At 32.7% G+C, this 12355-nt stretch overlaps 1 protein-coding gene and 1 long non-coding RNA gene across 3 annotated transcripts in view; one reads left to right on the top strand and one right to left on the bottom strand.

The window, feature by feature from the left end:
- Positions 1 to 2856: 2856 nt before the first annotated feature.
- Positions 2857 to 12355, bottom strand: part of LOC117107659 — a 20013-nt gene continuing 10514 nt past the window's right edge. The window contains exon 2 of the long non-coding RNA XR_004445269.1: positions 2857 to 3760. This is a non-coding gene — a long non-coding RNA (uncharacterized LOC117107659). The remainder of the gene's footprint in view (positions 3761 to 12355) is intronic.
- LOC117107658 lies at positions 3550 to 12344 on the top strand. 2 transcript variants are annotated; one of them, XM_033249377.1, is made up of 5 exons: positions 3550 to 3659; positions 4066 to 4195; positions 4747 to 4781; positions 10709 to 10868; positions 11652 to 12344. In XM_033249377.1, the coding sequence occupies exons 2-5, from the start codon at positions 4167 to 4169 to the stop codon at positions 11746 to 11748; spliced, it is 321 nt and encodes a 106-aa protein (XP_033105268.1). In that variant the 5' UTR covers positions 3550 to 3659; positions 4066 to 4166; the 3' UTR covers positions 11749 to 12344. The 2 variants fall into 2 exon arrangements, with proteins under 2 accessions (XP_033105268.1, XP_033105267.1); XM_033249376.1 differs by lacking the exons at positions 3550 to 3659; positions 4066 to 4195 and having other exon boundaries at positions 4340 to 4781.

Here is a 12355-nt window from a genome sequence, read left to right as displayed (position 1 = left end):
ATTTTCATCGTGGTTTTATTTATTACAATCATAAGCCTATTCTTTCACAATCATTACACATGAGGCCCTTCTTTTAGGTAAAACGATCTATCTTAAATTTTCATTCTCAAGTTTGGGACTATTATGTTTTTAAATAACTTAGAAGGCAAAGGAGGGCAAGCACAAGCTTTAACCCTAACAAATTTATCAAAACTCCCTAAATGTGCAATTTTTAGAGGAAATTTGCCTACCTCAACAATAAATGCTCTTATTTTATATATGGCCAAACTCGTTTTTTAAAACTGAATATAAGCATTTTCCTTATAGCGTTATTTATTACAAACATATTCTTTCAACATCATTACACATTGAGGTCCTTCTTTTAGGTAAAACGATCTATCTTAAATTTTCTTTCTTGAGTTTGGGACTATGTGTTATAACTTAGAAGGCAAAGGAGAGCAAGCACAAGCTTTAACATGAAAAAATGCGCGCGTAGCGCTCGAAAATTTTTTTTTTTTTTTAAATTCTAATTTCGTCGGAATTGATCAAAACTCCCTAAAATGTGCAATTTTTAGAGGAAATTGGCCTACCTCAACAGAATATGCGATTTAAAATTTGAGATTTTCGGGAACTTTCCCGGGTGAAAAGGGCATTCAATGGGGAAAGATTTTCCACTGATGGATATTTCCCCCTTGTTCCCGGTGGTTACGCCACTGCGGAGAATACCTGGCGGCTTAGATCAAATGCGATATGGACACTTTTTGAAGTGGAGAAGGGGGTTGCAGTCTGGGGTATTGTGATATCTGTTCATTATATCCTCCTTTTTATTCTTGTCTTTATTTTTCTCTTCTCCTTTTCTTTTCCTTTTTCTTTCCCCTTCTTTCTCTTTCCCTCCCCGGTACGATGGCTTGGTCAGTCCGGTAAAAACAGACAGTCTTCCCCCCGGCCCCCTGCCTGTTACGCCACTGCTTATAAGATGAATGAGAATATGAATCATGCAGATCTGGAATCAAATCTAGGTGGTGGGGTCAACATTCCTCCCCCGGGAAAATTTTTGATTTCTAGATGGCGGGAAATGACCTTTCTCGACTTTTGAGCTAGGTGTCTAATGACTTTGTTCTTCAAAATTCAAGGTTTTCCCCCTCATGATCGAAAACGGTAAGGTAAACTTTCTCATTACAGTAAATAGGCCTGTTATGTGTGTATACATACATTTAAAAAAATTGAGTAGTTGCATACGATTTTTCCATGAGATGAATCCCAAAAAGAAAGGTCCGGGGTTCTTCCCCAGTAAAATTTTGATTCCTAGAAGGCGGGAAATGAGATTTCCCGACTTCTGAGGTGTCTTTTAAATTAAAGTCATTAAAAAATACTTCAGAAGTCGGGAAATCTCTTTGTCCACCATTTATAAATCAACATTTTCCGGGAAGAACTGACCTCCCTTTCTCTGGGTTCATTGATTTATTATAATAATTTTCAAGAGGGGAACACCATGAATTTTGAAGAACTTAAAAGTAATTAAGTTCTTCAAAATTCAAAGTTTTCCACTCTTGAAAACGGTCAGATAATTTTTCCCATTGTTATTACAGTAAATAGGCCTTATGTGTGTATACATACATAAAAAAGATTGAGCAAGTTACATACGTAGTTTTTTCATGAATCGATAAATCCCAAAAAGAAGGGGGGGGGGTCCTGTGGTTCTTCCCATGGAAAATTTTGATTCCTAGGTGGCGGGAAATGAGTTTTCCCGACATTTGAAGTGTGTTTTAATGAATTTTATGTTCTTCAAAATTCGAATTTTCTAATAGCAAAAAAAAAAAAAAATCAGCTCACGGGTCCTGAAAGGGTAGGTCTAGAATTCGTTTGTTTTTGCCATTTTTTTGTTGCCCAAGGGAGGGGTAAGGACCAATGACCCCCCCTCCCCCAGATCCGCCAATATGAATTGTGAGAAAATGTAACTCGGTCGGGTATTAGATAAACCTTCTCTTTCCCCTCCTTCTTCCCCCCCTTTTTTTGCATTGCCGATCATACAAAAATCTCCAGACATTATATATTTTTCGCCAAAAAATGGGGGGGGGGGGGGGGGGGGCGGGCCGCTTCCGCCGGCCATGTAGTGGGATGTTGCATCCAGGAGATATTTCAAGCAGCTCTCAGCATTAAATGTTGGAACTTCCAAGGACTTCTTGACGGTAATTATGTGTTTAGTATGACATTTAACGTAAAATTAAGGGGCTTTACATAAGTATATAAACATCTATTTCACACCCAAAAACTGTAGTTTTTTGTAGTACTTGCTAGAGAATAATTATGATACTGGGATATTAAGTAGATTATCATATTCTATCCATCAACCCGATTAAACTTATTGCAAAGCTTTCCTTTAAAATCCAATGTATATAGTTTTTGCTTTTGATTCAGACGTATTTCGACTAGCCTAGACCTACAGCAAGTTAGGCTAGCATGCCTTAGTGTGGTAGGTCCTAGCCTATACAAACTACCTCCTGTATAACAACATTTTCAGAATGTTTATAGAAAAGAATGTTGATGTTCATATTTTAGTTATTTTTTACACAGCAATGTTAATGTGTTTGTAGACCAACATAATCAGTGTGTATAGTTAGTTCAATTGAGCGACTAACTCTAGTTAGTTATGAATTAAATACCAGTTTAAAAAATGAGCAACATTATTATTGTGCACTCTGTTTCAGCCGCTTCCCATCTTATCACACTGACACCTGACATCAGCGTCATTGGTCCTGTCATTCACTCCAACTGTTTGGGAGGAGTGCTTATTAACCACAAAACTAATGCTAAATTACCCTATAATGATATATACAAATAAAGAATAACAACAGACAGAAAACAAGATATTATAAGTTTCGCAAACTCAATTTATTTTAAATTAGTAAAAATATTATGTTCATTGAATTCGGTAGTGCAATATACATAGTTCATGAGGTAACATATCTAGAAACGAGAATAATGTTTATTTATTTATTTTTTTCCATAGCTTTTTATAATACTTCCAATGTTCCTTTTATTTTGTTTTTGTTCACTTTATTTCATTGTTATTGTATTGTTTTAGGGAGTCACATGTTCTTTGGCGACAGTAAGTTTCCTGCTTTAGCGTCTTCCGGGCAGTAATGCCGAATGAATGAACGAAAGAACAAACGAATTTCCAGTATTTACATATTTAAATTTTTACATATTTTTCAAAATATTTACATTTTCCGAATGTGATTACAAATAATGATTGAGATTTAGGTTGGATTTTTAATTTGATAATTCAGTTCAAATGTGAGATCACTTATTATTGCATCAATGTTTGGTCTGCAGCTTGGGGATTCCTTAAGCATTGACCACTGCATAAGTGGAAAGATGATTCTGTTGACGCCAATAGCCTCAATGATGACGCTGAGGCTGTAATTATCAGATGAAATGTTGGTAGCGTATCAGGATGGAATAGCTCCGGTGCATGTTCTGGGTTATCACTCATGTGGTCGAACCGGTCTTCCTTGGTGTCGTTTAGTTGAAAGAAATCAAGCGGAGCTGCTGCGGTGCAGACGGAACCGAAGTCCATGATTTGGGTGGCAAGTCGAGAACCGTTGTTATACAGAAGAATATTCCTGGTTGGGAGATTATTGTAGATCCAGACATTCGCACTGTTCCCCATGGCAAAGGTCAGAGTGTGAATAAAATATTTTTTTTTTAATATCTAAAGTGATTACATTGCCTGGTGGTTTGGAGAATTCCAACTCTTTCTGTCAGAAATGCCATCTACCTAAACCAAAGACAAAAATATAGACAAAATAAATGCAATAATGTATTCATTGTCTAAGTATTAATTTTTAAAAAAAAATAAGGGGGGGGGGGACTGTAATTAAATCGGCTGCCCAATATACTGTGATAACGTACACTGTTGATTTTTTTTTTATCATTTTGATTTATGTCACAATGTATGGTTTAATAAAAAATTTATCGTTGATTCTTATAACCTCATTAAAAGACATATATAATTTTGTTATTATATTTGTTATTCCAAAATTACACTAAAGCGAAACCTATTTTTTTGATTATTACTTACAGGTCTTTAATGGAGTGGGTAGCCTAATTGTAGACCAGAGCTCACAACTTACTGATACATCTAAAAAGGTCAAAAATGACCACCGAGCACTGAGAGACTGAACATGAATACGGAATCGGAAGATGAGCAATGGTATGAATTTCAAATAAAACAGCGTTGAGGTACAATGGGAAATTGAGAGGATATCTAAAGGCCAACTCAGACAGCGTCGTACGACGCAGCCCGAAGCGATTTGTTGTCGCGTCGGGTCTGTGAGTTAAACGCAGACGCGATGGTGTGCGTCTGGGGCAGTCGCGTTGTAGAATATTAAACATGTTTAATATTTCTCATGACGGGTTAAAACTGTCCCCGACGATAGTAAAATAGTAAAAATGTAAAGTTTGCAGGACCGCATATCCAGTAGGTGGGGTGTTGCGAAGGTGTGTACGCACACAACCAAATTTGGCAAGGTCCATATTTCCAAGACAGTCTAGAATGTACTGAATATAAGTTTGTGATTTTGTGTGATTTAAAATAAAATCTTAAATGTTTACATGTGATTCGTAAAAACGCAATTCATGCTATATTTTATGTAATGGCTTAGGGGCAACCTGTAATATATTATCTATCAAGTGAAGTAATTATATACTCCATACAATTTTTACAAATATGAAATTATTATGCATATTTAATTACTTTCACAGCTGGTGGAGGTACAATAATACCAAGTTTGGTTATGGTAAGAGTACATTTTTCTTTAAAGAATTGCATTATTATTTTTATTTAAAAGGATGTTTAAAGTTGTGGTCATAAGATGATTTTTAGAACAATTATATTAAGATTATTAGGTTAAATGTATAAGGATATTGATTTTGAAAAATCAGAATTCTCTGTACTATGCTATTAAACATTTAAAGAATGGACTTCACTATGTTGTGGTCATATTAGACTGTAATAGGCCTATTACAGAAGGCCATTCAACAAACAACATACAACAAAATTCCCACGTTGGTGCATGCATAAAACATAATTTCCTAAAATGTGGATAGAAATTGACAGTTAATAAAAATTCTCTGTACCCATCTATACTAAACATTTGAAGAGTAGACTTCCTTATTATTTAGACCTAAGGAAATATAAATTTACATGGGTCTGATTTTTGAATGTGATAAAGTGTTCTTCCTAATGTTAATGGTTATATTAGAATATAATATCAGTGAAGACCATTAAACAAGGAGTTTATTTTCCTTTATAGCCTGCCATCTCTATCTAAGAGTAAAACAGAATACATATATTAATATTTTAGGTTCAACTTTCCACTTTCGTGCATGCATATAACGTAAATTTTGGATATATGATATTTTCATCAAAGTTGGGAATGTACTGATCATAAATATTTGTAATTATTACTGTTGTCCGATTGTGTGCATTGAAAATGTGACGACAAACTTTGGCTACGGGCCTCGGTTGACACCGGCCTGTTGATTAACAGAAGCCTGTTATCACCTAGCTATAGTACCTCCTCCTCCTCCTCCTCATCATCATCATCATCATCTTCGTAATTATTAATTGTCCAAAAGTGGGGGAAAAATATGAATGTGTATTATCATTGTATCATAAAGTGCATTCTTTCTAAGCATCTAGAGGAGAAAAAAAAAACTTTCCAAAGGAAGACTCCAAGACTGTCTTCCAGTGACGGAACAAGCAAACATTACGTTTACAATGATTTACAATGCCTTGTTAAAGCATACCTTGACAAAAAAGGACGTCGTGTTGAAAGGTTTAAGAACAATATGCCTGGGCCAGATTTCGTTAGATCATTTGTGGCCAGAAATAAACTACAGAGGACACCTGGAAACATCAAAAGATCTCGAGCACGAGTAAACAAAAATGAAGTAATTGAATACTTCTCAAACCTAGAGCCTGTTATCGCTAACATGACACCAGAACGCATCTTCAATTATGATGAGACTAACATCACAGACGACCAAAAAGCAAAGAAAGTAATCGTACCTCGTGGGATGAGAAGAGTGGAAAGAGTCATGGAACATTAAAAGATGGCTATTTCATTAATGGTTTGTGGCAGTGCAAGTTGTGAACTACTTCCACCCTTTGTGATATATAAAGCTGCCAATTTGTACGAAGGCTGGATGGTAAATGGGCCACTAGGAACCAGATATGACGCTACAGCATCTAAGATGGTTTTTTTTAAATTTTCTTGCCACATGCGGAAAGGATTGATGGACAGAAACTTTTGGTTGGGGATAACTTGGCCAGCCACTTTTCACCAGAAGTTGTAGCGGCCGCAAAAGCGAACAATGTTTACTTTACAGCGCTTCCGCCGAATTCCACACACCTTACTCAGCCGCTTGATGTTGCTGTTTTTAAACCTATGAAGGAGGTGTGGCGGACAATATTGAACGGTTGGCGTAAGACAACCAGGTTACAAGGCACCATACCAAAAGAGGTGTTTCCATCTTTGCTTAATAGACTTTGGAAGTATCAGAGAGCAAAAGTAAGAACTTAAAATCAGGTTTCGTGTATGTGGACTGTATCCATTAGACCCTAAACAAGTTTTGAAAAGTCTTCCGGACACAGCTGAATCAACTGAAAACGACAACCGAGCACAGATTTGCCGCACGTTGGATGAATCCTTAATTGAGATGTTAAAAGAAAACAGAGGACAGAATGATGCCAAAAAACGGAAACGTGGGAAGAAAATTGCTCCTGGAAAAGCTCTTGAAGAAATTCCGCTACCATCAACATCGAACACTGTGAATGATTATGTGTGTAATATTTGCCAGCAAACTTGGGATGAGTACATAGGCCCTGATTGGCTCCAGTGTACTTTAATTGAATGTGGCAGATGGGTTTGCGGCTATTGTAATGATGGCAATGATGTAGGGTTTGAGTGCTCTAATCATTAATTGTGCAGTAATTTTTATGTTATCTACCCTTCACCTTGATAGACTAAAGTAAATTACACAATGTTTAATTTGTCTAATGCTTTTTTTCTAGGTTTATTTTGTATATATCGGTTATTCAAGGCACAGTCCTGTAATAAAAAAAAGTACTTTTTTATATAATTTTTAAACTCATGTTTTATTGCATATTTGACATAATTGTAATTTAATTTTTAAACTTATTTTTTATTGCATATTTGACATAAGTGGTAATTTAATATTTAAACTCATGTTTTAGTGCATATTTGATAGTGCAATATAATTTTTCAACTCACGTTTAGTGCATGTTTTACATTTGTGCAATTTAATTTTTTAACTCATTTTTAGTGCATATTTTAAATTTTCTTGGACTTATGGCAAGTAATAATGAATTATATTGTTTTTAGAAGTGAAATAAATACTTCCAAATGAAAAATAATTAGTAAATATGTGTTTTTATTGCGGTAACTGCAAGTTTATTTCAAAATTTCATAAGTGACCGAAGTTACCCCAAATTGAGGTTTTGGTTTTTGGCTACATTTTGTGCCCCTATATAAAATCTGAAGTCAATTATTGCCACAATTTCAATACTAATACATCCAACAATGTTATTACTATATTGGAATTTTCCAGAATAATTGGGGGGTTATGGAAGAAAATTTTATCAATAAGAAACTAAGTAAACTTAATATACCTAATACATTTACTTAAAAATACAGGTATTATTAAATTGTATTTAGTGTACTTAAATATTATAATGATGATGCTGTATGGAAAATTTAGTAAAATAAATGCAACCTAATAAATAATAAGCCTAGTTAATACGATGAAGAAATAACTGATACAGTACTTCGCTAACACCAGAAATTACCATATAAGTAGGATTAACTGGGTGTGTAATGGCTCTTTTTTATGTCTTGACCCCTATTCTGAAATGGATCATTCCTTTGTTAATGACATTTATTTCTACTGATATTTCTTCCTGCTGACTTTATTTCTGATTTCCATGTTTTACAGCAAATAGTATACTTGTAAAAAGTACTGTGGATAATAATGGAATGGGACTAAAATGCTGTAATTAAACCATATATATATATATATATATAAATATATATGCTATGTATAATCGTGTGTGTGGTCATCACCCAAAATGCATGCATGAGAAACGAAAGATACATAAGGGGCATTCCACAGTATTTAGGACATAGACTTGAATTTTTGAAGTTCAACTTTTAATATATATTTTGATTAATTCATAAACTAGAAACATTGAATTTTCTAGAACAAGTTTTTTTTTTTCATTTTCGACAAGTAATCACAAAGTTATGCAATAATTAAACCAAAAAAATTAAAATTGTGCGTCACGGACAGGATATCAGAAAAAAAAATATGAAAAAATAATGGATAATATATCTGAAATTTTTTTACCCAGACATTGTCTACCATCTACCCATCTTTATTAATCAAAAGGTTTGTAAAAAATATTTTATTGTTTTTTCCCTATTTTTTGGGATTAAATTGTAAAAATTTATGATTATTGTGGTATTTGAGTGCTTATTGTTTAATTTTAAATTAGTTCCAATACAAATATTACTCTGAAATTCATAATTCTCCTACTAGAGTACCTAAGTAAACAAATAGTATCCACCTTTTTTAAGTCAAGTAACCAATGATAAGCTTGCTTGAACATTGATTTTCCCAAAATGCAATATTGTTTACTGCATAATAGGTGCCATCAAATTACAAGAAATAACACACTTTGAATCAAGCCATTGTCAAGGTAGCATCTAAAGATGGATCCAGAGACCAAAAAAGCTAAATCAGGAGCAGAACGAACAAGAGCTTACCGTGAAAGAATACGACAAACAAAATGCAACTAAATCATTTTTTTTTTCAATATCAAATTTTTCATAATTATGTTGTTTACTGGTTATTGATTGTTGTATATATTTTTTTAGTGGTTGTCAATAAATCTTAATAGATGAAAAAACAAAATCTCCTCTTTTTTTTCTGAAAAAAAGTCATTTTTAGGTGTTTTTAACATACTGGACAAATCTGTCCCGTCTGTGACGATTGTAATTGTCCCATCCGTGACAAGACAGTTTTCAAAAAAATAATATTTTCTCATACAATTTCAAACATTAAAAATCTAAAAAGTTTGTTGTTGTCAAAAAGGATAATTTTGCTATCATATGCTGTATGAATTAGTCTTCAGTCACTTTCCAGTGAGGAGAATTATTTATTTGAATAAACACCTTCATTTTGTATGTCCTTTGATGTAGGGTTTGAGTGCTCTAATCATTAATTGTGCAGTAATTTTTATGTTATCTACCCTTCACCTTGATAGACTAAAGTAAATTAAACAATGTTTAATTTGTCTAATGCTTTTTTTCTAGGTTAATTTTGTATATATCGGTTATTCAAGGCACAGTCCTGTAATAAAAAAAAGTACTTTTTTATATAATTTTTAAACTCATATTTTATTGAATATTTGACATAATTGTAATTTAATTTTTAAACTTATTTTTTATTGCATATTTGACATAAGTGGTAATTTAATATTTAAACTCATGTTTTAGTGCATATTTGACATTAGTGCAATTTAATTTTTCAACTCACGTTTAGTGCATATTTTACATTTGTGCAATTTAATTTTTTAACTCATTTTTAGTGCATATTTTAAATTTTCTTGGACTTGGCAAGTAATAATGAATTAAATTGTTTTTAGAAGTGAAATAAATACTTCCAAATGAAAAATAATTAGTAAATATGTGTTTTTATTGCGGTAACTTCAAGTTTACTTCAAAATTTCATAAGTGACCGAAATTACATCAAATTGAGGTTTTGGTTTTTGGCTATATTTTGTGGCCCTATGTAAAATCTGAAGTCAATTATTGCCACAATTTCAATACTAATACATCCAATGGCATAACAATGTTATTACTATATTGGAATTTTCCAGAATAATTGGGGGGTTATGGAAGAAAATTTAACAAAATATGAAAAAAGTGACCGAAGTTACCCCATTTTACGGAATACAACCTAATAAATTAGGCATTGTTAAGACAATAAGAAACTAAGTAAACTTAATATACCTAATACATTTACGTAAAAATACAGGTATTATTAAATTGTATTTAGTGTACTTAAAATATTATAATGATGATGCTGTATGGAAAATTTAGTAAAATAAATGCAACCTAATAAATAATAAGCCTATAGTTAATACGATGAAGAAATAACTAATACAGTACTTTGCTAACACCAGAAATTACCATATAAGTAAGATTAACTGGGTGTGTAATGGCTCATTTTAATGTCTTGACCCCTATTCTGAAATGGATCATTCCTTTGTTAATGACATTTCTTTCTACTGATATTTCTTCCTGCTGACTTTATTTCTGATTTCCATGTTTTACAGCAAATAGTATACTTGTAAAAAGTACTGTGGATAATAATGGAATGGGACTAAAATGCTGTAATTAAACCATTAATTTATACATATATATATATATATATATATATATATATATATATATATTATAATATATATGCTATGTATAATCGTGTGTGTGGTCATCACCCAAAATGCATGCATGAGAAACGAAAGATACATAAGATTGACTTGATAAAACATAAACTGTTACGTTTTTGACTTATACATATTTTTTACACACACACACAATAAACTATCTTTAACATCTAGGAGACTCTATATTTACAGCAAAAGAGTGGATGGTAGTCTTGGATGGCAAGGTGGCATATGTTATATCACCTTCAGAGGGAAGTTTGGTAAACGCTCTTGCAACTCTTTTTGCAAGCTACTATGCATTCAACTATGAGTATCAGGAAGAAGCAGCTACCACATTGGAGTTCATACAAAGGTAGATTATAAACTTTTAAATTGATGTTGCACTCATGTTCTTGTACATGCTGTTACCATTTTTTGCATCATTGAAAAGCAAGGGAAGGCAAGCTTAAGTGTATTCATAGTATTTTGGACAATGCTTACACATATATTTACATTAATTAAGGTATAAAGGAATCTGAATGTGAAACAAGAACTAGTGTTAAAGAGTCTGTACAATTTTTTAACTATTGTATATTAAACAGCACTATGAAACATCAGTTTATCATTAAATCAATCAAAGGAACTTGTATATCGCCAATTCCATCACATGAAGAAATGTTCTGTGGCGCTGAATGACGATGGTATAATTACAGAGTGTACAAAATCGGGAGACATTGCACCGGTTATACTTACCATCAATAGCAATTGCAATTTAACTAACCTTTTAATCTAAGACATTAATGTTATAGTGAAATCCACTATGTGTATATTACAATGCTTTATTTCATATTATTTATCTTGTGTATCATTATTTATATTTAAAGGTACTGTACTAATGGTGATGTATCATGAACTGTATAAACATTAAAAACAATTAAAAAAAGAAGGTATTACTTAATATAATAACCCATTGTTTAAAAAAAGTGTTTTTATATTTATATGTTTTTAAAATTATATCCAGTCACCCATATTTTCAATCTTTACTCATATGATACATATACCTTCAAATACTGTATAATAATGATACAAAAAATAATATGAAATATGGTATGTAGAAATTCTAACAAAATTACATTTTAACTCTTGTTTATTACAGATGCTTAAAACGTATAAATCCAGAATCTGGAACTAAATGCACAACAAACAGGACCAGCAAGAAGACAGCAAACTTGTCGAAAGAAAAAGAGAAGTAATTTCCCATGTTGCGACATTTATAAAAAAAAACAAAAAAACCTGGCAGATTTCGAGTGGACAACAGCTTAAGAACCACACTCAAATGAATTACACTCTTTATGCTATTAAAAGTATAACTATATTGTATTAGTTTGCTATTAAGCTTTTACTACAATATTTCAAGCATTGTTTCAAGGAGCTTTCAAACGTTTTAAGAAATAAGGAGTTTCAACAGTTTTATTTGATATTGTTATTATTCATTGAGTTAGTATTATTATATTGATGCAACGGTCGTCATGGATGTCGCCCAGTATAACGAGAAAGTCTTGCATCTCTTGAACACCCCTACGTATAGGAGGATCAAGAAAGACCCGACTAAAGCTGTTAGAGGTTTCATAAGGTACTTTAGAGGGCGACATCGTGTGTCATCACTTGTCACGTGATTATGCGTGACATCTTTAGCTTGGGCATTGGCTTGTGTCAGTGGCGTCCTGTAAGCGAGCGGGATTTGACGTGTTTTTGAACCACTCACCTGACATTCTGATCATGTACATTTTATGGTATGTTGTTTCTTCATTTTATGTACGAATTAGCTTTATATAAATGATTACATATGCAGTGTTATAT

This window comes from Anneissia japonica, unplaced genomic scaffold (genome assembly GCF_011630105.1).
Source record: "Anneissia japonica isolate Jap-2015-1 unplaced genomic scaffold, ASM1163010v1 scaffold5330_len1712360_cov203, whole genome shotgun sequence".
In the NCBI taxonomy this organism is placed as follows: Eukaryota; Metazoa; Echinodermata; class Crinoidea; order Comatulida; family Comatulidae; genus Anneissia; species Anneissia japonica.
Note: the sequence above shows the minus strand (reverse complement) of the source record. Positions and strands in the feature narration are given on the sequence as shown.